Below are 27,089 nucleotides of genomic sequence, written 5' to 3'. Positions count from 1 at the left end.
ATGTGTGATCCAGACTTAATCCCGCTTTACACGCTGCAATATATCTTACAATGTGTCGGCGGGGTCACGTCGTAAGTGACGCACGTCCGGCATTGTAAGGTACATTGCAGTGTGTGACAGGTACGTGCGATTGCGATTGAATGTTAAAACGTTCATCGCATACACGTCGTTGAATCCTGACGAATTGCACGTCAGGTTGTTCATCGTACCCGGGGTAGCGCACATCGCAGTGTGTGACACCCCGGGAACATTGAACAGATCTTACCTGCCTCCCGCGGCTCCAGCCAGCAATGCGGAAGGAAGGAAGTGGGCGGGATGTTTACGTCCCGCTCAGCTCCGCCCCTCCGCTTCTATTGGCTGGCTGCCGCGTGAGTCGATGTGACGCCGAACGTCCCTCCCACTCCAGGAAGTGGACTTTCGCCGCCCACATCAGGGGCGTATGGAGGCTAAGTATGTGTGACGGAGGTTAATCGTTTGTGCGGCACGTTCAACAAATTAAACATGCCACACATACGATGGGGGCGTTGCAAATAGCATACGACATCGTATGCGAAATTGCAACGTGTAAAGCAGGCTTTACTGGTGGTCGTTGAACATTATTGCTGTGATCAGTTGTGGTGTTATCCCTTATTGTCTTTTGTTGCTGCCTTACTTCCCTTGCTTATCTCCTAACTCTCATACTCTTACTCTACACTTGTGAGTTTGCAGTGTGTCTGAGTTTTGTTTTTTCCCACATTTGTTTCAATCTGTGTTCCCATTACGCTCCTGTTCCTTCCTTCCCTGGCAGGGGAAAACAGATTAGCTTTGATCAGAAGAACAGTCAGGCATGGGACTCCTGCATCTCCACCATCAAGGGTAATCCAGAGGTTAGGGATAGCCTGGGGTCCACTATTATGTAGGACAGTAAAGGAGACCCTGTCTATTGCTATCCTACAGTCACACTGTGACACATAGTCTAAAGATTGTCACGTGTCTGCCAAGTCTGCCAGAAAAATGCTTTGTTCCACATTGGCTTCCATTATATTCGGGTACTTGAGTTGCACCCATTCTAGTGTGCCACCCCCACGTCAGCAACCGGGCTGCTCGGATACGGATCCGTGGTGGTTCGAGGGGTCTCCGGACCCGGGGGGGTCGTGCGGCTCCTCAAACGAAGGGGGTTATTTACAGGGGATGTGTTAGAGTTCGTGACACCACCCGTGGTTTGTGGTAATTTGGGAAGTACCACCGCTGCAGTTGGGAGTACCCGGGGGCGATGGAGTGGGACAACCGGTTATTAGAACCCTCCACGGGTAGGGGGTATGCCCCGGGACTCTGTGATGGTGCTTGGGGGGTGCCGTGGGGAGGATAGGGACCACTTTCGTACTCACTCAGTCCATAAAGCTGACACCGACAACTGGATAAACCAAAGTTCTGGACACTGCTGCCGCTGAGGGGAGCTAGTTTGGGTCCTGTCCTCGATGGTGTTGCCTGGTGATCCATAACCTGCCTCCTGGCACTAACTTACTTCTCTGTTAGTCCCAGTAGTGTGGTACTAGCCGGGTCCCGCTCCCCAGTATGGCTAACTGTGGGAGCTTGCTCTCAGGGTTCACGCTTGGGATTTTCTGGACCGTATTTGTGGAAAGTCCTATCCCCCTTGTTGCGCTAGTACCCCAATTTTGGAGCGTGTGGAGAACGGATCTTGAAGGCTCCATTCTCGTCGGGTTAATTGTCAGGTTGCCTGAAGCTGCTCCCTGACCTAGAGTCCACGTACCCCATCATGCCCTGGTCCCAGCCCGGTGATGGTGCAAGGCCACCGGCTGTCCACCTCGACAGTTCCGTGCCCCTTGCCACGTTCCCCTGCGACCGAGGGTCCAGCTCCTACTTGGCCCAGACCACCGTCTGTCACCTAGTTACTTCTAAGGAGTCCGGCTCCTAACCTCCTCTCTCCTTCAACTTCCTTGCTACCCTGCCCTGCTCCTGACACTCCTGACCTTCCCTTAACCAACCCCCCAAGTGGGCGGCCCTATTCCACTCAGGCCGTCCACTGGTGTGTCTGGTGGGTGTGGTGCAGAGTGTACCTAGGATTTTGATTGCTGTTGGCAACACCGTTAGTTGGGGACCCATAACGAAGGAGGAGGTGGATATTGCACAGAAGGGCAGATAGCACAGTACCCTGTGACGACCTGATAGGCCAGGGCGTCACATTCTCCCTTGGTTAAATGTAGCTCATCCTCGAGCTACAGGACATCAGAGGGTTTATTTATTTATTTTTTTTAACTGTAAAAATGGAAAAAGAAAACATTTTTATTTTACACAATACATCCCTCATTAGGGAGCCTAGCAATTAAACATTACTAAACTTTATGAGTTCATCATTTCAACGATGGAACGTTACCGATTGGTTAGTAGCGGAGACTCAACCTGCTCCGTTGCAGCCTCTTCCTGCGACAGTCAAGCTCCAATGTCCCGGATCCCATTTAAACCCTGCTGATTAGATTTTCACCTTTTAACAAGTTCTATATGGAAAAATAACAAACTTTGAAACATAATAAACGAAAACACAGTTGCCTACACTGTAATAACATGTACATTTTAAACTACCGGGTCCCGTAGCCATGCCTTTTTGCGGCTACGCACCACAGACGCCGGCAGAAACTCCTTTTCAAACATGACATGTTTGGTCCCCTCTAGGGCATACCAGCCCTGCTCTCCAGAATGCCGGCTATAGGTAACCATGCCTTCAGGCTCCAAATGCCGCTCAGGATGTCCCCTGGGAAGTTGCTGTGCGACATCCCGTCGGGACACGAACACCCCGGTGGTGAGGTCTGCTTCCCAGATGAACCCCCACCCTTGCACGGGGTCAAACTGATCCACTAGGCCATAGCATCGTGGTCCACGAACTCGGAAAGCAGCGCTTTTCACCTGCTCCTTCTCTTGATGTGTACGGGTGGCAAACTCCCGTCGTCGCCGGTCTCGGGTTGTTATCTCCATCCGTAACTTCTGGTGGTGGCGTTCCCAGTAGGGGGCGTCAGCGTTCGGCCTCGGCTCCCTAGCTGGCTCTGGCTTTAGGTACACTCTTGCGGCCCCAACAGCCGTTAGGATGCCGTGCAGTGGTGGAATCGGCAGCTCTTCAGGCTCCACCTCCTCTACATCGGGTAGATGTGCCGACTGCTCCACAGCTGGAGTTGCAGAGTCCGGGTGCCGCTAAGAACGGGCCCGGTGATGCGGCCGGGTCTGGTCCGGTCGGTGTCGAGGTGACCGCTGTCGTGACCAGGTCGAGCGTCGGAACCAGGGGGCTGCAGCTGTAGCTTCATATACAGGAGCTGAAGGTTCCGCTGCTGGAGTGGGAGCAGGCAGCTCAGCGTCCGCCGAGGACAGGGTTAGTAGTGGTGGAGTGCTCACCGGGAGCAGGGGTGGTCTGGATCCCTCAGCCGCATCGGCCGCATTAGGGTAATAAGTAGGGACTGGGTAACTGCTTACCCTCTCTTCACGTGGGATCTCAATCTCACGGGCTTGCACCGCCATCGCCAGGCACCTCATCTCTTCCCTCCAGTGGTCCTGTATAAACAGGAATTGCGTCCGCATTCTCCTGCACAACTGCTCCGTCTCTTCCTCAATCCAAGTCGCGGTCCCGGGAACAGCACGTTTTGGTGACCAGCTCCGCTCAGCCGCCATCTTTCCTCTCCGCTGTCCAGGAACGTTATGGCAGAGTCCTGGCATCCCTGCTTCTCTTCCCCTGCTGCTATATGCCGTCACACCCCCTCGGTGTTTTCACTCGGCACTCTTCTCGATGCTGTGTCTCTCTGGGAACTTCCGGTTCTGGGCTCACTCTCAGGACGAAGGGTGGGGCTTCGGCTTTGCGCTTTTGTGGTGAAGACGGCGTTTTGGCGCCAAAAGATGGCGGAAGATGGTGGAATTGCCGGGAAACGGGATATTGACTCGCGGTTTCGGTCTTTAAGGCGCACATCACCCAGGTGAGTGGGGCCTGTTCAGATCCTGTTCGTGATGCCATTTAATTTGAGGGTGTGCCGCCCTCACGTCAGCAGCAGGGCTGCTCGGATCCGGATCCGTGGTAGCTCGAAGAGTCTCCGGACTCGGGGGGTTGTGTGGCTCCTCAAACGAAGGGGGTTCTTTTCAGGGGATGTGTTAGAGTTCGTGACGCCACCCGTGGTTTGTGGTAATTTGGGAAGTACCACCGCTGCAGTTGGGAGTACCCGGGGGCGATGCAGTGGGGCAGCCGGATGTTAGAACCCTCCACGGGTAGGGGTGATGCCCCGGGAATTGGTGATAGTGCTTGGGAGGTGCCGTGGGGAGCGCAGGGGCCACTTTCGTACTCACTCAGTCCATAAATCTGACACCAACAACTGGATAAACCAAAGTTTTGGACACCGCTGCCGCTGAGGGGAGCTAGTTTGGGTCCTGTCCTTGATGGTGTTGCCTGGTGAGCCATGACCTGCCTCCTGGCACTAACTTACTTCTCTGTTAGTCCCGGTAGTGTGGTACTAGCCGGGTCCCGCTCCCCATTGTGGCTAAGTGTGGGAGCTTGCTCTCAGGGTTCACGCTTGGGATTTTCTGGACCGTATTTGTGGAAAGTCCTATCCCCCTCATTGCGCTAGTACCCCAAATTTGGATCGGGTGGAGAACGGATCTTGAAGGCTCCATTCTCGTCGGGTCAATTGTCAGGTTGCCTGAAGCTACTCCCTGACCTAGGGTCCACGTACCCTGCCATATCCTGGTCTCAGCCCAGTGATGGTGCAAGGCCGCCGGCTGTCCTCCTCGACAGTTCCGTGCCCCTTGCCACGATCCCCTGCGACCGGGGGTCCAGCTCCTACTAGGCCCAGACCACCGTCTGTCACCTAGTTACTTCCAAGGAGCCTGGCTCCTAGCCTCCTCTCTCCTTCAACTTCCTTGCTACCCTGCCCTGCTCCTGACACTCCTGACCTTCCCTTAATCAACCCCCCAAGTGGGCGGCACTATTCCACTCAGGTCGTCCACTGGTGTGTCTGGTGGTTGTGGTGCAGAGTGTACCTAGGACTTTGATTGACTGCTGTTGGCAACACTGTTGGTTGGGGACCCATAACCAAGGAGGAGGTGGATATTGCACAGAAGGGCAGATTACACAATACCCTGTGACGATCTGATAGGCCAGGGAGTCACACTAGTATCCAACTGCTGGTTACAAGTACCGAACAACCGAGCATGGTAGTGCTCGTTCATCACTAGTAATTACGAGTACTGAGCACCAATCATGGTAGTGCCCGCTCATCACTAGTTATCAGCACCGAGCACCCGAGCATGGTAGTGCTCACTCATCACTAGTTACCAGTACCGAGCACCCGAGCATGGTAGTGCCCGCTCATCAGCACCGAGCACCTGAGCATGGTAGTGCTCGCTCATCACTAGTTATCAGCACCGAGCACCTGAGCATGGTAGTGCCCGCTCATCACTAGTTACGAGTACTGAGCACCTGAGCATGGTAGTGCCCGCTCATCACTAGTTACGAGTACAGAGCACCTGAGCATGGTAGTGCCCGCTCATCACTAGTTACGAGTACAGAGCACCTGAGCATGGTAGTGCCCGCTCATCACTAGTTACGAGTACTGAGCACCCGAGCATGGTAGTGCCCGCTCATCACTAGTTATCAGCACCGAGCACCCGAGCATGGTAGTGCCCGCTCATCACTAGTTACGAGTACTGAGCACCTGAGCATGGTAGTACCTACTCATCACTAGTTACGAATACAGAGCACCTGAGCATGTTAGTGCCCGCTCATCACTAGTTACGAGTACTAAGCACCCGAGCATGGTAGTGCCCGCTCATCACTAGTTACGAGTACTAAGCACCCGAGCATGGTAGTGCCCGCTCATCACTAGTTACGAGTACCGAGCACCCGAGTATGGTAGTGCCCGCTCATCACTAGTTACGAGTACTAAGCACCCGAGCATGGTAGTGCCCGCTCATCACTAGTTACGAGTACCGAGCACCCGAGTATGGTAGTGCCCGCTCATCACTAGTTACGAGTACAGAGCACCCGAGCATGGTAGTGCCCGCTCATCACTAGTTACGAGTACAGAGCACCCGAGCATGGTAGTGCCCGCTCATCACTAGTTACGAGTACCGAGCACCCGAGTATGGTAGTGCCCGCTCATCACTAATTACCAGTACTAAGCACCTGAGCATGGTAGTGCCCGCTCATCACTAGTTACGAGTACCGAGCACCCGAGTATGGTAGTGCTCACTCATCACTGCTAAGGACTACTCCTAAAAAGTGTAAAAAGATAAATTTAAACTTTATAGCATCCATTTTTCTGAAAATATGAATTAAAAAAATATGCCACGTTTCCTAGAGAAACCAAAAAAGTCTAAAAAAATAAAATCTTTTTAAAAGATACAAAATTTAACAAAGAAGCACCCACTGTTCCCAGATTGTGAATAACATCTAACAACAAAAGGAAAAAGAAAATGAACATACTTGGAATGACGTATCTGTCCAAAGTAATAAAATTAATCAAGTATTATAATATTTTTACTATAGAGCGAACTCCAAATTGAGGGAAAAAAATGTAATGGCAAAATTCCTTTCTCATAGATAAACAGTAGAAAAAAAACCATTAGGAAGTGTCATGGACCCCAAAATGGTAACGATAAAGTAACAGCTCCTCAAGGTGAGGAGGAAAAATCAAGAGCAAAGAAGGTCCCCATTATACAAGGGCCCCATAAATCCTGTGATTAGCAGTAACTGCATTGCTGTTCTTCATTTACGTGACCGCTGCAGCCAGTCATTGATGTCGCGGGCGGGGAGGAGGGTGTCAGCACACCGCGCTCACCCCTTCTGCTCGGGTCCGGCAGCTGCTCCTGGTGGCTCGAGCTGTGGGCCGGATCCCGGGGTTTCTCGAGCGACACTCCTCGCCCGTGAGTGAAAGGGGGTGTTTGTGGTTGGGTGTGGGGATTGTTATAGTTCGTGACGCCACCCACGGTTGTGGTGATTTCACCACCGCTGCTCTGTACGGGGGCTCCCGGGGATGGTGATGCGGAGCAGCCAGGTGTTGTGTTGCCCCTCCGTGGGCAGGGGTTGGTGATCCCGGGGGCCAGTGGGGTGCAGGGGCGCAGGGGAGGCGCTGTGCCTTGCGGCACTGAGGTACTCACTCAGCCAGTAAACACGACACAGTTCTCGGTAAACAAACGGCTGGTTGGACGGGTCCCTCGGACGGTTCACGGTGCTGCGGTTCCCTGCAGTTAGCGGTGACGGTCTCTTCCCTGCACCTTTGAAATGTCTGTTTGGTAGCGGTAGATTCCCACCGGTTACCCGCTCCCCGACTGCAATCTGTGCCGGAGGAGCTCCACACTTTGCCCGCAGGCGCCGGCCCTGGGAAACTGGTGCCTTGGCGGTGGCGGTGTTTCCCCGTTGTGGTTGGACCTTTGCCGTCAATCAGGACTTGCTTGTTGGGGGATCTACGTCCCCTTCACTAACGGATTTAGCAATTTACAGCGACTCCAAGCCTTGCTGGGATCCGAAAGCCCCTGCTCTGGTGCTGACTGCCCTTTGTATACTGCTCCAGACCCCCGGATACACACAGCCTCCGTGGCCCTTCCAGCAACCTCCAGACAGTCCCACTGCAGATCTTCACCACTGTCTGCTGACCTTGCTGACTCCGTCTGGGCACACAGCCACAGACCAACTCTAGGCCTTCTGTCACTTTTCCTGCTGTTTCCTCCTTTACTACCTTCACCTTCACTTTCTTAACTCCTCTACTTAGCTCCTCACTCCTGCTCCTCCCTGAGCTATCTCCTGAGCTCCTCTGCACTCTAGCCCTGCCTGGGCTAATCTGCCTGGCTTCTTCCTGCCTCCAGTGTTGTGAGCTCCTCGGTGGGCGGAGCCAACCGCCTGGCCCACCCCCTGGTGTGCATCATCAACCTCTGGAGGAAGGCAACAAGGATTTGTGGGTTAGCTGGTGTACCTACAGGGAATGTGGGGTGCGTGTGTGTTGTTATCTGTGTCCCCTGGCATGCCCAGGGCGACACATTCCCCCTTAGCAAAATGCAGACCGTCCTCGGGCTGCCCGTCCAACACCGGTTTTATTTTCCTTTTTGTTTTCTGAAAAGGTAAAACGGTATAACATTATAAACGGTAAATTATATACATTTTTAATCACAACTCTTCCCAAGACGGGAGGCACATTTACTTTTAACGTTACAACGGTGTGCGGTCACGGTTTCCGCTCTCTCCCACCCAAGCAACCTGGCCCTGATGCTGCCCCTAAAACCCAGGCAGCACCCCTTGACCCACAGTCCAGCACAAGTTACCCGAGCGGGATCTGTCCTTCCCCTCCAGAGGGTGGCCACCGGTTCCTTTGGTGGCTGGGCCCTGGCCTGCTCTGCTCAGGGCCCTCCCTCCAACCTGCCTCTCCGGAGACGGTATAGCGGAAACGGTAACGGTACCCAACATATTTACAAGCCACTTAACGTTTGTGGTGCCCTGCAAGTTCACGGGCTTGTCCATGGATAGTTCCCATGCAGACTTAAACGGTCCCCACGGGGACAACGGTGCCGGCTCCAGCCGGTTGCAAATCAACAAATAAATCAGGTGACTTCTTCGGTAATTTCACTTATTATTCTCAACTTTTTAAACTTTTCAAACTACAAAATGGTGGTCCCAACGGGGACAGTGCAGCGGCACTCCGCTGCCTTTTGCGGCTCAACAGTCCATTCTCACTCGTGGGGCTCTAGTGCCACCTTCACATGGTGCACCGCTCTGGACCCCAATGGTAGCTCGCTGCAGGCGATCTTCTTCCATATTCATGCGGGCATGCACATCCGCTCTACACCCCTCTCGGGCATCGATCTCCCTGCGCAGCTGCTGTTGCCGTCGCTCCCAGCCGGGAGCACTTTCTTTTTGCTCCGGTTCAGCGTGTGCGAGGGACGGGCCCAGCCAGAGTCCCTCCGTGTCGGCTACGACCGGCACCTTCAGTAATGAGGGACCCCGCTGTGACATGGCCTGCTCTGCCTCCTGGCAGCTGCATCCCTGCCGTGCCTCCGGTGCATCTTTGCTGACGGGCTCAGCCTTTGGCTTCTTCCATAGAAGCGGTTCAGGGTGGTCATGAGCTTCTGCTGCAGGTCGGTCCGCCGGGGCGGATTGGCAGGGTACCGCTACCGGTGGTGGTGGTAGCGGGCCTAGTGGCGGGGCAGCAGCAGCTAACGCGGGTAGCGGGAGAGGCAGCAGGGTGAACGGGTGTAGGCCGGGCCCCTCAGCCGCAGCGGCCGATCCCTCGGGAATACAGGGACGTGGGTCTCTTACCCGTTCCTCCAAATCTTCCTCCACCTCGCATCTCCACATAGCAGCCACCACTTCCACCATGTCGGCCTCCCGCTCCTCCAGGAGGAGCTGCCTGTGGACCTGCAGACGGCTGCTTAGCTGGACGGTCCGGACTTCCACCCACGCCGCCATGCCAGGTGCGGGGACCACGGTGTTGTTGGTCGGACTCAGCATCTTTAGCAGCGGCCTCTTCCAGGAACCAGTAAATGGCTGCAGGGTCCTGGCGTCCCTGCTTCCACAGCCGCACTCACATGCGGCCAGCCGCCATCGCGTCCCCCTTAGCTCTTTCCGGCCCCTCCTCTCTCAGGGCGGGGTTTTGGCCTTCGCGCCTCTACTGCTCGAGAAGACGCTCGAGCGGGAACTTTTCGCGCCAAAGATGGCGGCTTCTGAAATTTTTCTGCCGGATACCTCCGGCGGTAACAAGGCGCACCTCTACCTGACGGCAGAGCGGTAAGATCCTGTTCGTGACGCCAAGTTGTCGCGGGCGGGGAGGAGGGTGTCAGCACACCGCGCTCACCCCTTCTGCTCGGGTCCGGCAGCTGCTCCTGGTGGCTCGAGCTGTGGGCCGGATCCCGGGGTTTCTCGAGCGACACTCCTCGCCCGTGAGTGAAAGGGGGTGTTTGTGGTTGGGTGTGGGGATTGTTATAGTTCGTGACGCCACCCACGGTTGTGGTGATTTCACCACCGCTGCTCTGTACGGGGGCTCCCGGGGATGGTGATGCGGAGCAGCCAGGTGTTGTGTTGCCCCTCCGTGGGCAGGGGTTGGTGATCCCGGGGGCCAGTGGGGTGCAGGGGCGCAGGGGCAGCGCTGTGCCTTGCGGCACTGAGGTACTCACTCAGCCAGTAAACACGACACAGTTCTCGGTAAACAAACGGCTGGTTGGACGGGTCCCTCGGACGGTTCACGGTGCTGCGGTTCCCTGCAGTTAGCGGTGACGGTCTCTTCCCTGCACCTTTGAAATGTCTGTTTGGTAGCGGTGGATTCCCACCGGTTACCCGCTCCCCGACTGCAATCTGTGCCGGAGGAGCTCCACACTTTGCCCGCAGGCGCCGGCCCTGGGAAACTGGTGCCTTGGCGGTGGCGGTGTTTCCCCGTTGTGGTTGGACCTTTGCCGTCAATCAGGACTTGCTTGTTGGGGGATCTACGTCCCCTTCACTAACGGATTTAGCAATTTACAGCGACTCCAAGCCTTGCTGGGATCCGAAAGCCCCTGCTCTGGTGCTGACTGCCCTTTGTATACTGCTCCAGACCCCCGGATACACACAGCCTCCGTGGCCCTTCCAGCAACCTCCAGACAGTCCCACTGCAGATCTTCACCACTGTCTGCTGACCTTGCTGACTCCGTCTGGGCACACAGCCACAGACCAACTCTAGGCCTTCTGTCACTTTTCCTGCTGTTTCCTCCTTTACTACCTTCACCTTCACTTTCTTAACTCCTCTACTTAGCTCCTCACTCCTGCTCCTCCCTGAGCTATCTCCTGAGCTCCTCTGCACTCTAGCCCTGCCTGGGCTAATCTGCCTGGCTTCTTCCTGCCTCCAGTGTTGTGAGCTCCTCGGTGGGCGGAGCCAACCGCCTGGCCCACCCCCTGGTGTGCATCATCAACCTCTGGAGGAAGGCAACAAGGATTTGTGGGTTAGCTGGTGTACCTACAGGGAATGTGGGGTGCGTGTGTGTTGTTATCTGTGTCCCCTGGCATGCCCAGGGCGACACATTCCCCCTTAGCAAAATGCAGACCGTCCTCGGGCTGCCCGTCCAACACCGGTTTTATTTTCCTTTTTGTTTTCTGAAAAGGTAAAACGGTATAACATTATAAACGGTAAATTATATACATTTTTAATCACAACTCTTCCCAAGACGGGAGGCACATTTACTTTTAACGTTACAACGGTGTGCGGTCACGGTTTCCGCTCTCTCCCACCCAAGCAACCTGGCCCTGATGCTGCCCCTAAAACCCAGGCAGCACCCCTTGACCCACAGTCCAGCACAAGTTACCCGAGCGGGATCTGTCCTTCCCCTCCAGAGGGTGGCCACCGGTTCCTTTGGTGGCTGGGCCCTGGCCTGCTCTGCTCAGGGCCCTCCCTCCAACCTGCCTCTCCGGAGACGGTATAGCGGAAACGGTAACGGTACCCAACATATTTACAAGCCACTTAACGTTTGTGGTGCCCTGCAAGTTCACGGGCTTGTCCATGGATAGTTCCCATGCAGACTTAAACGGTCCCCACGGGGACAACGGTGCCGGCTCCAGCCGGTTGCAAATCAACAAATAAATCAGGTGACTTCTTCGGTAATTTCACTTATTATTCTCAACTTTTTAAACTTTTCAAACTACAAAATGGTGGTCCCAACGGGGACGGTGCAGCGGCACTCCGCTGCCTTTTGCGGCTCAACAGTCCATTCTCACTCGTGGGGCTCTAGTGCCACCTTCACATGGTGCACCGCTCTGGACCCCAATGGTAGCTCGCTGCAGGCGATCTTCTTCCATATTCATGCGGGCATGCACATCCGCTCTACACCCCTCTCGGGCATCGATCTCCCTGCGCAGCTGCTGTTGCCGTCGCTCCCAGCCGGGAGCACTTTCTTTTTGCTCCGGTTCAGCGTGTGCGAGGGACGGGCCCAGCCAGAGTCCCTCCGTGTCGGCTACGACCGGCACCTTCAGTAATGAGGGACCCCGCTGTGACATGGCCTGCTCTGCCTCCTGGCAGCTGCATCCCTGCCGTGCCTCCGGTGCATCTTTGCTGACGGGCTCAGCCTTTGGCTTCTTCCATAGAAGCGGTTCAGGGTGGTCATGAGCTTCTGCTGCAGGTCGGTCCGCCGGGGCGGATTGGCAGGGTACCGCTACCGGTGGTGGTGGTAGCGGGCCTAGTGGCGGGGCAGCAGCAGCTAACGCGGGTAGCGGGAGAGGCAGCAGGGTGAACGGGTGTAGGCCGGGCCCCTCAGCCGCAGCGGCCGATCCCTCGGGAATACAGGGACGTGGGTCTCTTACCCGTTCCTCCAAATCTTCCTCCACCTCGCATCTCCACATAGCAGCCACCACTTCCACCATGTCGGCCTCCCGCTCCTCCAGGAGGAGCTGCCTGTGGACCTGCAGACGGCTGCTTAGCTGGACGGTCCGGACTTCCACCCACGCCGCCATGCCAGGTGCGGGGACCACGGTGTTGTTGGTCGGACTCAGCATCTTTAGCAGCGGCCTCTTTCAGGAACCAGTAAATGGCTGCAGGGTCCTGGCGTCCCTGCTTCCACAGCCGCACTCACATGCGGCCAGCCGCCATCGCGTCCCCCTTAGCTCTTTCCGGCCCCTCCTCTCTCAGGGCGGGGTTTTGGCCTTCGCGCCTCTACTGCTCGAGAAGACGCTCGAGCGGGAACTTTTCGCGCCAAAGATGGCGGCTTCTGAAATTTTTCTGCCGGATACCTCCGGCGGTAACAAGGCGCACCTCTACCTGACGGCAGAGCGGTAAGATCCTGTTCGTGACGCCAAGTTGTCGCGGGCGGGGAGGAGGGTGTCAGCACACCGCGCTCACCCCTTCTGCTCGGGTCCGGCAGCTGCTCCTGGTGGCTCGAGCTGTGGGCCGGATCCTGGGGTTTCTCGAGCGACACTCCTCGCCCGTGAGTGAAAGGGGGTGTTTGTGGTTGGGTGTGGGGATTGTTATAGTTCGTGACGCCACCCACGGTTGTGGTGATTTCACCACCGCTGCTCTGTACGGGGGCTCCCGGGGATGGTGATGCGGAGCAGCCAGGTGTTGTGTTGCCCCTCCGTGGGCAGGGGTTGGTGATCCCGGGGGCCAGTGGGGTGCAGGGGCGCAGGGGCAGCGCTGTGCCTTGCGGCACTGAGGTACTCACTCAGCCAGTAAACACGACACAGTTCTCGGTAAACAAACGGCTGGTTGGACGGGTCCCTCGGACGGTTCACGGTGCTGCGGTTCCCTGCAGTTAGCGGTGACGGTCTCTTCCCTGCACCTTTGAAATGTCTGTTTGGTAGCGGTGGATTCCCACCGGTTACCCGCTCCCCGACTGCAATCTGTGCCGGAGGAGCTCCACACTTTGCCCGCAGGCGCCGGCCCTGGGAAACTGGTGCCTTGGCGGTGGCGGTGTTTCCCCGTTGTGGTTGGACCTTTGCCGTCAATCAGGACTTGCTTGTTGGGGGATCTACGTCCCCTTCACTAACGGATTTAGCAATTTACAGCGACTCCAAGCCTTGCTGGGATCCGAAAGCCCCTGCTCTGGTGCTGACTGCCCTTTGTATACTGCTCCAGACCCCCGGATACACACAGCCTCCGTGGCCCTTCCAGCAACCTCCAGACAGTCCCACTGCAGATCTTCACCACTGTCTGCTGACCTTGCTGACTCCGTCTGGGCACACAGCCACAGACCAACTCTAGGCCTTCTGTCACTTTTCCTGCTGTTTCCTCCTTTACTACCTTCACCTTCACTTTCTTAACTCCTCTACTTAGCTCCTCACTCCTGCTCCTCCCTGAGCTATCTCCTGAGCTCCTCTGCACTCTAGCCCTGCCTGGGCTAATCTGCCTGGCTTCTTCCTGCCTCCAGTGTTGTGAGCTCCTCGGTGGGCGGAGCCAACCGCCTGGCCCACCCCCTGGTGTGCATCATCAACCTCTGGAGGAAGGCAACAAGGATTTGTGGGTTAGCTGGTGTACCTACAGGGAATGTGGGGTGCGTGTGTGTTGTTATCTGTGTCCCCTGGCTTGCCCAGGGCGACACAATTGACTTTATAGGTGACGAATGTACGACATGTGACTGCTGACACCAGTGATTGCCTGCAGCGGTCTTTCCAACAACACCAGAGTGGCGGCCCTGGAGCACAGGAGGATATAACAGGTGATTAAATATTACTTTATTTCATAATATTCCGGAATCTTTTTTTAAAACCCCTCCCCCACTTCATGATACCCAAAAATGCAGAGGAAGTGGCACCAATTACAATCTGCAGATGTCACTCACCCTCCGGGATGCATTGTCCGAGGACGAACTTGAATCCTCTGCAGCATTTCTTCCTGCAAAACACAAAAAAAAACCATAAAAAAATCAGTGATATGTGTATATGTGTATATAGATACCATACAGACTCCACCAACTAGGTTATAGTGCCTCAAAAAGAGGATCTGTCACTAATTTTTTGCTATTTAATCTGAGAGCAGCATAATGTAGGGGCTGAGACCCTGATTCCAGTGATGTGCTGGTCAATGCCGTTTTGATAGAATCCCTGTCTTCTCTGCTGTAGATGTAACAGAGCTCGGAATATTGAGATGTGTATAACTCCGCCCACACCACTGATTGGAAGCTCCATGTGAACACTGTGCAGGAATCTGCCAATCAGTGATGGAGGCGGAGTTACACAGATTAGCTGGATTGCCTGGCACACAACAACTAGTCCTCCACTGATAATCTCTTGCTGATAAAATACTCATTGTATTGAAACTGCAGCAAGCAGCTGAGCAAGTGACACACTGCTGGAATCGGGCACTTAGCATCTACATTATGCTGTTCTCAGATTAAATAGCAAAAACCTGCTGACAGATTTATATATATATTTTCTTATTGGTTTCTTTATTCTCAAATCAAAAAGAACTAACATGTGCCGGAGTATCAAGTGTTCGGGATTACTGGACTTACCATGTAAGGGTGAATAGTCTTCAGCCCGAAAACAAAAAGGCTACCATAGACTTTCAATAAGAGGAACGTCCTAAATGTTCCTCTCTAATCTGTCTTGTTTTTCTGGTTTTGATGACACATTACAGGAATTCAAAGGATATGGACACATTTACTTAATATTTTTGGCTAAAATATTTCTAAAAGATGTTGCACCGATTGACTTTTACAGGGTCTTTGTTTCCCTGCACATTGCTGGCTGGAGAATGAGTCACCTAAGAAACCATCAGTAAGCTGGTTTTGAATTTCTAAGTCTTTTATTTGTTTAGCTGTCTTTTTCTCTTTTCTATTGGTGTAGTCTGTTGTGATAGATCAGTAGAGAGATGTTCTGAAAAAGACAGATAAAAGATGCAAACTCTCTGTCAGAATGAGCTCACTAATGGATACTCAGTTGACTCATTATGCAGTCAACAATTTTCTAGGGAAAGAAAAAACCTGTAAAAGGCAAATGGTGTAAAAATTTTAATGAAGCCCAATTTCAAAAACTGTTTCTGGACCAAAATATATACATTTAGATAAAAAAAATTCCATATATCTTTTAAGTGATCAGTCCATCCAGATTTTAATAATAATAATAATAATAATAATAATAATAATAATAATAATAATAATATTATTAATACAAAGTTGGGTTGCAACTTGCAAGTGTTAATTTGGGGAATATTATTGCACCAAGAATAAATACCATTGCTATAATTATTTAAAGCCCCCACTAAACTTGAAGATCCTGAAGGTGGCACTTTTTTAATAGTTGGTGACATAATTTATCTGCAGATTTCCATAAAAGGGTTTTCTAGACCCCCAAAATTATCTGTTATGAGAGATGTACCAAAACGCAAAACTGATATAGACCTATTGAGCTCAACAACAAACTCATCTCTGCTATATCTTTAGCTGTTCCTGTATTTTCCATCTAGATTTGTTCTATATATACAGTATATATATTATATATATATACATTTTATATATACATTTTTTATATATATATATATATATTTTATATATATATATATATATATATATATATATATGTATATATATATATACACACATATATACTATATATATATATATATACAGTATATATATTATATATATATATACATTTTATATATACATTTTTTATATATATAGATTTTATATATATATATATATATATATATATATATACACACATATATACTATATATATATATATATATATACAGTATATATGCATATATATATATATATATATATGTGTGTGTACGGTATATATATATATACATATATATATATATATATATATATATATATATATATATATATAAAAAATATATGTGTATATTCCATTTTGTAAATGAAAAATCCATGATCCCCTAAACAAGCCACCTAACATGCTAATTAAAGGGGTTGTCCACAATGACCAAACAATGGGTGCTTTCTTCTAGAAATACCACCACCTATGTTCATATAGCAGCTGAGCTCCAGTGACGATACTAGAACAGAGCTGCAATACCAGTCACGACCTGATGACAGGGGTGGCGCTGTTTTTGAAAAAAAATATCTTTTTTTTTTAATCCTTTATTATGCAGCTGATTAAAAACATTGATCCATAGTTGCATTTTTTGCCGGGAAATTAACTTTTTGATACTGAGCACACATCCTTGTGGCTACATGACTATGAATATTCATTATGCAGTGTCCAGGCAGGCTGCTGGCACATGTTATGGACTCGGCTGAGCTATCATTCTCCGTTTTTTCCGGCGGTATTTGCACATATAGATGAGAAGGTCCATCTGGTGCCGAGGCACAAAACTATGAGGCGCAAGAGCTGACAGCGCGCCCCGCGGCCAAACACGAAGCATATTGGAATGCAGCGCGTTGAGCTAAGGTAACAGTGTGCGGAGTCCAGCGCTTATCATCGGGGTAAATGAAACACTTGTGGAGGAGACGGCATGTTTAGGGCTTAATGTGACAGAGCCACATTAAAGAAAAACAGCTTTTGGTTATTTTTACAACCCCCGAAGCTTTTTATTCCAGATGATCAAAGATCCCAGCGCTGGCCCCTCTGCAGCCTGCAGCAAATCCCTCACGCATTTATGTTAGAAGCTCAGCAGAGACGTCTAAATCAGAGTCTTCGAACGTTCCTGAGAAATCCAGAGCGGTCTACAGAACCAGACGAATGGAAGAATGAGCATATACACCGAACAAGAACATTTTCTTCCATTTTTCATGAGCTGAACTCAATGATCTAAGACTTTTTCTTATGTACAAAAGCCATTTTCCCTCAAATATTGTTCACAAATTTGTCAAAATCTGTGTTAGTGATCACTTCTCCTTTGCGGAGATATTCCATCCACCTAACAGGCGTGACATATCAAAATGCTGATTGGACAGCATAATTAATGCACAGGTGTGCCTTAGCAACTTGATTATTGCACAGGTGTGCCTTAGCAGCATGATTATTGCACACCTGTGCCTTAACAGCATAATTAATGCACAGGTGTGCCTTAGCAGCATGATTATTGCAAAGGTGTGCCTTAGCAGCATGATTATTGCAAAGGTGTGCCTTAGCAGCATAATTATTGCACAGGTATGCCTTAGCAGCATAATTATTGCACAGGTATGCCTTAGCATCATAATTATTGCACAGGTATGCCTTAGCAGCATAATTATTGCACAGGTGTGCCTTAGCAGCATAATTATTGCACAGGTGTGCCTTAACAGCATACTTTTTGCACAGGTGTGCCTTAGCAGCATGATTATTGCACAGGTGTGACTTCACAGCATGATTATTGCACAGGTGTGCCTTAGCAGCATGATTATTGCACAGGTGTGTCTAAGCAGCATGATTTTTATGGCCTAGCAGACACGTGGAGCCAAGAATATGTTTAGCCGATCTACATAGAGTGACTGACTACTCCCTGCAAGAATTGTTTAGTGACCAAAAGCAACACTCAAAGTCAGGTAAATCCTTAGGAAAAGCATCAATGATGGTCGAACTCCAGACACCCCTGCCAATCAGCACTTTCAATATTTACTAGGTACATTTGGTGGAGAGTTTGTCTGGTCTTGAGTCCTAAACTACATAGCACTTGCCAAAACTCCACCTTTGTTCCAGTTAGCAGATGGTTGAAATTAAAGAACCTCATACACATAAACTAATGTTGATCAAATTTGCCGATATCGATGGCTTTGGATGGCCAAAGACAGATGATGCTGGGAGAGATGACAATGTGGCAGGTCTAATTTCACACTAATGAACCTTTTGTTCTATGGAAGATTAGCTACCTGACATGATTCTGTTTTGCGGAGCTCTGCTCTCCTGCAGAGTCTATGCTGGGCCTTATATTTTTCCCCGGTTCTCGGTCAAGTCCTGTATGGTGTGGGCGGGGTCTTTTCTATGGAGCTGTTTCTCCCAGAACACCCCCAGTGATAGTTCCTGTTTTGCAGTGCTCATCTCTGGTTCCCATAAGTGTCTGACCTGATCTTGTCCTGCTACCTATTTCCGCTGTTCCCCTCCCATCTCCTTACCGTCTGACTTGATTCCCTGACTCCCTGACCTCGGCTTGTTCCCTGAATCCGGCTCTACTTGCTCCCTTGTACTTACGAGACCTCTCTGTTTACAGACCCTGGCTCATCCCCTGACTCCGGCTATGCTTGCTCCCTTGTACTTATGTGACCTCTCTGTTTATCGACCCTGGCTCATCCCCTGACTCCGGCTCTGCTTGCTCCCTTGTACTTATGTGACCTCTCTGTTTATCGACCCTGGTTCATCCCCTGACTCCGGCTCTGCTCGCTCCCTTGTACTTATGTGACCTCTCTGTTTACCGACCCTGGCTCATCCCCTGACTCCGGCTATGTTCGCTCCCTTGTACTTATGTGACCTCTCTGTTTACCGACCCTGGCTCATCCCCTGACTCCGGCTATGCTCGCTCCCTTGTACTTATGTGACCTCTCTGTTTACCGACCCTGGCTCATCCCCTGACTCCGGCTATGCTTGCTCCCTTGTACTTATGTGACCTCTCTGTTTACCGACCCTGGCTCATCCCCTGACTCCGGCTCTGTTCGTTCCCTTGTACTTATGTGACCTCTCTGTTTACCGACCCTGGCTCATCCGCTGACTCCGGCTATGCTCGCTCCCTTGTACTTATGTGACCTCTCTGTTTACCGACCCTGGCTCATCCCCTGACTCCGGCTATGCTCGCTCCCTTGTACTTACGAAACCTCTCATTTTACTGACCCTGGCTCATCCGCTGACTCCGGCTCTGCTCGCTCCCTTGTACTTACGAGACCTCTCTGTTTACCGACCACCACAGCTCATACCCTAACTCCGGCTCTGCTCGCTCCCTTGTACTTATGTGACCTCTCTGTTTACCGACCCTGGCTCATCCCCTGACTCTGACTATGCTCGCTCCCTTGTACTTACGAGACCTCTCTGTTTACCGACCCTGGTTCATCCCCTGACTCCGGCTATGCTTGCTCCCTTGTACTTATGTGACCTCTCTGTTTACCAACCACAGCTCATTCACTAATTCCGGGTCTGCTCACTCCTTTACGTCATCTCCTGGCTTTTTGACCCCTGGCTTCTTTGACTGCCCCTCGCTAGGTGTGTCTAGCGACACCTAGTGTGCTAACTCGGCAGATCCACTCCATTAAAGTGCCTGGCGACACCTAGTGGTTTGGTGTCTTATTACACCCCGAATCTCGTCATCACATTACCGGCAAAGATGGCTACCAGCGGCTCTCACATGGAGAACACAATAGATCTCAGTAGAACTATTGCTGCTGTGAATGGATAAGTTGGACAAGAGAACTGGTGGCCGCCCGATTGCCAAAACCATCATTGAGCTGTCGGCTATCTAAAGTGTTTAGGCCTTGAATATTATAGTCGTAGGGTTATTGGTCCTATCTGAAACTTATCTGATGCAGGACTTTACCACCGTAGCAGATACACAGAGTTGTCTCCAGTGTAACTTTCTTATAGCCAAACCTTTCCCGTATTCTCAGATCTGATTTCTATTACTTACTAAGCCCGGCGAGCCTTTCCTAGGAACATAAACCATCTACAAATCACTTCCTACATAATCATCTACTGCGCAGGTGACACCCAAGTGGTGTAGTCAAGCCAAAAAGCCGCAATCCCTGCCAGGACACGCTCAGCAGCTTCCGGAGCAGAAGACATCTGTGTAGACGGAAGGTCCCCACCGCTCACCCGTGATGGCTTCAAACTTGAGACCTTACTTAGTTCGGCTTCATAAAGTAACCTGCTAAACTTTCATATTTCTCTTTTTGAGTCTAGGCCAAGAAAGTCAATCTCCGAATGCTCAAAATACTCAAAATCACATTGATAAATGGTGTTTTAAGCTTCGGGATGACTTCCCCCACCTATTCACAGAATGTGCACCTGTACAGAACACGTTTATGAATTATTACAGGGGTTAAAAAGTGTATAGGAAAAGTCGGAAATATCAAGAATACTATGTATGGCCACACATAGATTTTGGCAGAATGGTAACTAGAGATGAGAGAATCTATTCAAGGCAAATCAAATTCACCTTCAATTTTACAAAACATTCTGATTCTCTGATTTTTTTTATTTCCTTCAGATGAATCCAGTAAAATGGCAGCCAGCAAGGAAGGGGTAAAAATAAAATACTGATCTCTACTTGGCCCCCCCATACCGGTCCTGCTGCTGCCAATCTTTCAATCAGCTCTTCTATCATGTTTCTTCTGTCTTCCTTACAGCCAGGTCTTCCCTTCACTAGGACCCATGCCATTTAATTAGTGATTTGCTTTGCTCTCCATGTGATGACATGGGGTCTAGAGAATAGAAGACTAAGCCGCAAGGAAAAAAAACCTATAGATTCTAAAAGATAGAGGATAAAATATAGAGGATAGAATAGGGAATACAGGATAAAAGATAGAAGACAGAGGATAGTAGAAAGAGGGTACAAGATGGAGGTGAGAAGATGAAGGATAAAAAATAGAGAATAGAATATAAATTATACAATATAGAGGAGAGAAGATACAAGATGGAGGATAGAAGATAGAGGATTAAAGATGCTAGATAGAGGAGATGAAATAGAAGATAGAGGATAGAAGATGCAGGAAAAAAGATAGAGAAGAGAAGAAAGAAGATCATGAAGGATAGACGATAGAGGAGATAAAATAGAAGACAGAGGATAGAGGATACAGAAGAGAAAATTGATAATGTAGGATAAAAGTTAAAGGAGATAAGATAAATGATAGAAGATGAAAAACAGAGGGTAGAAGATGCAGGAAAAAATAGAAGATGGAGGATAAAAGATTTCAGAGAAAATATAAGATGGATAATAGGATATAGAGAACAGAGGATAGAAGACAGAGGAGAGAAAATAGAAGATTTAGGATAAAGTATAGAAGATACAGGAGAGAAAATAGCAGATGAAGGATAGAGGATACAGGAGAGAAAATAGAAGATTCAGGATAGAGGATACAGGACAGAAAATAAAAGATGGATGATAGAACATGAAGAACAGAGGATAGAATAATGAGGAGAGAAAATAGAAAATGGAGGATAAAAGACAGAGGAGAGAAGATAGATGATGGTTGATATAAGATGAAGGACAGAGGAAAGAAGATAGAGGAGAGAAACACAGATGGAGGATAGACGATACAGGAGAGAAAATAGAAATAGGGGATAAAAGGTAGAGGAGAGAAGATAGAAGATGGATAATAGGAGATGAAGGATAGACGATTTCGGAGAGAAAATAGAAGATGTAGGATAGAGGATACAGGAGAGAAAATAGATAATGGAAGATAGAAGATCGAAGATAAAAGATAGCGGAGACAGGTTTGAAGATGAATGATAGAAGATGGACAGAAGAGAGATGATAGAGGAAAGAAAATATAAAATGGAGGATAGAGGATGGAAGCTACAGGAGTGAAAATAGAAGATGGAGGATAAAAGATAGAGAAGATACATAATGGTTCATAGAAGATGATGGACATAGGAAAGAAGATAGAGGAGACAAAATAGAAGATGTAGGATAGGGGATAGAAGATACAGGAGAGAAAAAAGAAAATGGTGGAAAAAGATAGTAGAGAGAAGAGAAAAGATGGATGACAGGAGATGGAGGACAGAGGATAGATGACAGAGGAGATAAAATAGAAGATGCAGTGTAGAAAATGGGGGATAGAAGTTAATGGATAGAATATAGAGAAGAGAAAATAGAGGAGAGAAGAGGGAGGATGGAGGATAGAAGATAGAGAATTAAAGAAAGAAAATAGAACAGCTGAACTGGGGACAGCAAGCAGTGGTGGGAGGCGTACAGGGATGGCTGAGGAAAGGTGGGTATTTTATACATATATATATATCTACAGTATATATATATATACATATATATATATATATATATTTTTATATATATATATATATATATATACTATATACTATATATATATATATATATATATATATATATATAGATAGATAGATAGATATATCTACAATATATATATATATTTATTTTTTTTATTATTTTATTTATTTATTTTTTTACCTTTTCCTGGCAGAGTTATGTTGCAATCAAATTTTCCCCTTGAATTGAACAAGTGTGCCTGCTTTGAATTTCCGGTGACTTCCATTAGTAGGGGAATGAGGCTCCCTTCGGCGTTGTCAGCTTGTATACCCAGAATACATAGGGCTTGATTAGAATTTTAAGAAACTTAGTGACCTCTAATGTTGACTACAATTCAGTGACCAGGATTATTCTCCTGATAATATATAGCCCAGGTCCTGATAGTTGAGAATGGGGATAATTAGTTCTTTGTTAATTTGACCGTGGTCTCGGTGTCCTACTCTACAGAACTTTCCGTGGCATCGGATAACTCGGGGCTGTCTTTTTTATTATTATGCCTGATGTGTGGAAACATACTGTATGAATAAATATTTGGCGCTAGAAACATTTTAAGAATCAAAAATATGCATTACATCATGATCTGCTCAAGGTCAAGCAACGTCTCCTCTTTACCACGTTTATAGAACAGTTTTATTTTATTTTCCTAAAAGTTGTAAACTCGTTGTAGTCATGTATAAAGGTCTCCAGCTAAACAAAGCAACAAACTCCAAAATGGGGGTTCTCAAAGTATTTAAAGACCGGATAGATAGACAGAGGGATAGATAGATAGAGGGATAGATATAGATAGAGGGATAGATAGATAGAGGGATAGATAGATAGATAGATAGATAGATAGATAGATAGATAGATAGATAGAGGGATAGATAGATAGATAGAGGGATAGATAGAGGGATAGATAGATAGATAGATAGATAGATAGATAGATAGAGGGATAGATAGATAGATAGATAGAGGGATAGATAGATAGATAGATAGATAGATAGATAGAGGGATAGATAGATAGATAGATAGATAGATAGATAGATAGAGGGATAGATAGATAGATAGATAGATAGATAGAGGGATAGATAGAGGGATAGATAGATAGATAGATAGATAGATAGAGGGATAGATAGATAGATAGATAGATAGAGGGATAGATAGATAGATAGATAGAGGGATAGATAGATAGATAGATAGAGGGATAGATAGATAGATAGATAGATAGATAGAGGGATAGATAGATAGAGGGATAGATATAGATAGATAGATAGAGGGATAGATATAGATAGAGGGATAGATAGATAGATAGATAGATAGAGGGATAGATATAGATAGATAGATAGAGGGATAGATAGAGGGATAGATAGATAGATAGATAGATAGATAGATAGATAGATAGATAGATAGATAGAGGGATAGATAGATACATTATTATTATACAGGGATAGATAGATAGAGGGATAGATAGAGGGATAGATAGATAGATAGATGGATAGATAGATAGATAGATAGTTAGAGGGATAGATAGATAGATATATATATATAGATAGAAGGATAGATAGATAGATGGATAGAGGGATAGATAGATAGATAGATAGATAGATGGATAGAGGGATAGATAGATAGATAGATAGATAGATAGAAGGATAGATAGATGGATAGATAGATAGATGGATAGATAGATGGATAGATAGATGGATAGATAGATAGATAGAAGGATAGATAGATGGATAGATAGATAAAAGGATAGATAGATGGATAGATAGATAGATAGAAGGATAGAAGGATAGATAGATGGATAGAGGGATAGATAGATAGATAGATAGAGGGATAGATAGATGGATAGAGGGATAGATAGATAGATAGATAGAAGGATAGATAGATGGTTAGAGGGATAGATAGATAGAGGGATAGATAGATAGAGGGATAGATAGATAGATAGATAGAGGGATAGATAGATAGATAGATAGAAGGATAGATAGATAGAGGGATAGATAGATAGATAGAAGGATAGATAGATGGATAGAGGGATAAAGGGATAGATAGAAGGATAGATAAATGGATGGATAGATAGATAGATAGATAGATAGATAGATAGATAGATTGTACTTTTGAAGATTGTAGAGCAGGGGAAGAAGAGGCATGAAACAGGAGCAGTAAGTCAGGACATGGTTATCGGAAAAAGTTAGGTGGTTGTTGATGACAGAAGTAATGTAACATTTTATATACTGTCAGTAAATTTACTAACGCTCGGTCTTTGTGACCATCGGAGATTTCACATTAGCAGCAGATTTCTTGGCGCACAGTAAACAGTCTCTGAATTCCTTCTCCTGGACACGACTTTGGACATTACTCGGTGACATATATTTGGAGTTGCTGATCCATTAGTAACATCTGGATGAAGTTAATGCTCAATTAAGTGAAATGAAGCCTTTCTCTGGCAGGTGAGATGTCTTTAATGATAAAAAAAATAAGTTTTCCAGGCCTGCTTCATTATATCAGTCCTTAGAACATAGCATGTACGTAAGTCTACCTCCACTGAAATCAAAATGATTCACAGACAACTGTGAATTTGATTTATTTGAAAAATTTACAAACTTTCTACTGTTTGCAATAGAGTTAAGCATAGTGAGGAATCAGTGATGCCTACAGCGAAGCATGGTGGGAGCTCAGTGATGTCTACAATGAAGCACAGTTGAGGCTTGGTGATGTCAACAGTGAAGCATGGTGGGAGCTCAGTGATGATTATAGTGAAGCATGGTGGGGGCTTGGTGATATCTACAGTGAAGCATGGTGGGGGTTCAGTGATGCGTACTGTGAACTCGTAGATGTCAACAGTAAAGCATAGTGGAGCTCAGTGATGCTTACAGTGACACATGGTAGGGGATTAGTGTTGCCTACAGTGGAGCTTGCTGTTATCTACAGTAAAGTATGGTGGGAGCTCAGTGATGTCTACAGTGAAGCATAGTGAGTGCTCTGTGATGCCTACAGTGAAGCATGGTGAGTGCTCTGTGATGCCTACAGAAAAGCATGACGGGGGCGTAGCTATGTTTACAGTGAAGCATGGTGAGGGCTCGGTGATGCATACAGTGAAGCATGTTCGGGTCTGGTGATGACTACAATGAAGCATTGTTGGCGATCAGTGATGCATACAGTGAAGCATTGCTGGCGATCGGTGATACCTACAGTGAAGCATGCTGGGGGCTCAGTGATGTCTTCAGTGAAGCATAGTGGATTGTTGTTGATGACTACAGTGAATAATGGCAGGGACTTGGTGATGCTTACAGGGAAACATGGCAGTGGCTCAGTAATTCCGATAGTGAATCATGGCAGGGGCTTATTGATTCCTAAAATGAAGCATGGTGGGGGCTCAGTGATCCCTACAATGAAGCATGGCAGAGACTCTGTGATTCATATAGTGAAGCATGGTGAGGTCTGGTGATGCCTACAGTGAATCATGGTTGGGCTCGGAAATGCCTACTGTGAAAGATGGTGGTGGCTCAGTGATGCCTACGGTGAAGCATGAAGAAGGCTTGGTGAGGTCTACAGTGAATCATGACAGTCGCTTGGTGATGCCTACAGTGAAGCACGGTGGGGGCTCGGTGATGCTTACAGTGATGTATTGCAGTTATTTGGTGATGTCTATAGTGAAGCATGGCGGTGGCTCACTTAAACTCTGAGCCTGCTTTTCCATTTTTGACACTGGAAACCTGCAGTGTGTAGATGGTAAGATGAACTCAATCACGTATTAGAAAATTCTAAGAGAAAAAGTCATGCCTTTTTTGAGGAAGCCGAAGCTCAAGCATCATTGGACCTTCTAACAGGACAATGACCCCAAGCATGTCTCACAGTCTGCCAAGTTTATGAGTACTGGAAGATTCTAGAATGGCCAACACAGCCACCTGACTTGAATCCCACAGATTTAGTGTGACTTTGAAAATGCTGTCTGCAGTAGGCAAACCCAAGAATATTAGTGACCTGGTGTTATGGGGGAACCGGCAGATTAGGACCTGGGGGTATATATCCCAATCGCCAGTCGAGGCCCACCATGCTCCAGATGGTAATGGAGCTGCTGGCACCCTGTGGGTTAGGCAGAGACTATAGAGCTGGATGGCTCTGAGATAACCCAGGGAAGCGGTCACGTGTGTAGTGAGACGTCAGACCGGACGACAACCCAGTTAGCGTGTCGGTGGAATTGGCGCAACCCCGACCACGTGTGCAGGGAACATGTCGGACCGGATGGTGACCAGGTAGCGTTGACCGAGAAGACCGCTGCGACAGCGCCCTGTCGGCCACGTTTGTCAGACCGACAGGCCGAGCGGTCCTTCGATTAGCGTTTCTGGTCACTACTTGAATGGCCACGTGTGTAGAGGACACGTCAGGCCAAGGAATCACACCAGTAGCGTTGACTGAGAAACCAAGGAGGACAACAGGTTCACACACCCAATCCTGGAACACCCTGTTAACTCCACAGGGGTCCTGGGGTATGCAGTCCGTGCGTGTAGGAGGCACAACTGGACAGGTGGCGCAACAGGTGCATTGTTCGTGTGCGTAGAGGGCACTCTCGGACAGGTGACGCAGCAGGTATGCTGTCTGTGTGCGTAGGAGGCGCAACTGGACAGGTGACGCAGCAGCCGCAGCCCAGTTAACGCCACTGGACTGCTATAGCACAACAGGAACGGTAGCAAGGAAGCACGGCGCCTGACCCTCTGAGCCACAAATCTTGGTGTGACAGGCACCGTTCGCCTAGCCCTACCTACCGCTTCC

The 27,089-nt window shown here is 48.5% G+C and overlaps 1 protein-coding gene across 1 annotated transcript in view; it reads right to left on the bottom strand.

Moving 5' to 3' along the window:
- The window catches only part of CCBE1 (collagen and calcium binding EGF domains 1), a 511,157-nt gene that overhangs the window by 108,729 nt on the left and 375,339 nt on the right, over nt 1-27,089 (bottom strand). Inside the window, exon 3 of the mRNA XM_075343280.1 lies at nt 14,248-14,300. Coding sequence (XP_075199395.1) covers nt 14,248-14,300 — 53 coding nt within the window. The remainder of the gene's footprint in view (nt 1-14,247; nt 14,301-27,089) is intronic.

Source organism: Anomaloglossus baeobatrachus, chromosome 1, assembly GCF_048569485.1.
Source record: "Anomaloglossus baeobatrachus isolate aAnoBae1 chromosome 1, aAnoBae1.hap1, whole genome shotgun sequence".
Taxonomy (NCBI): Eukaryota; Metazoa; Chordata; class Amphibia; order Anura; family Aromobatidae; genus Anomaloglossus; species Anomaloglossus baeobatrachus.
This window is presented reverse-complemented; position numbering and strand designations above follow the sequence as displayed.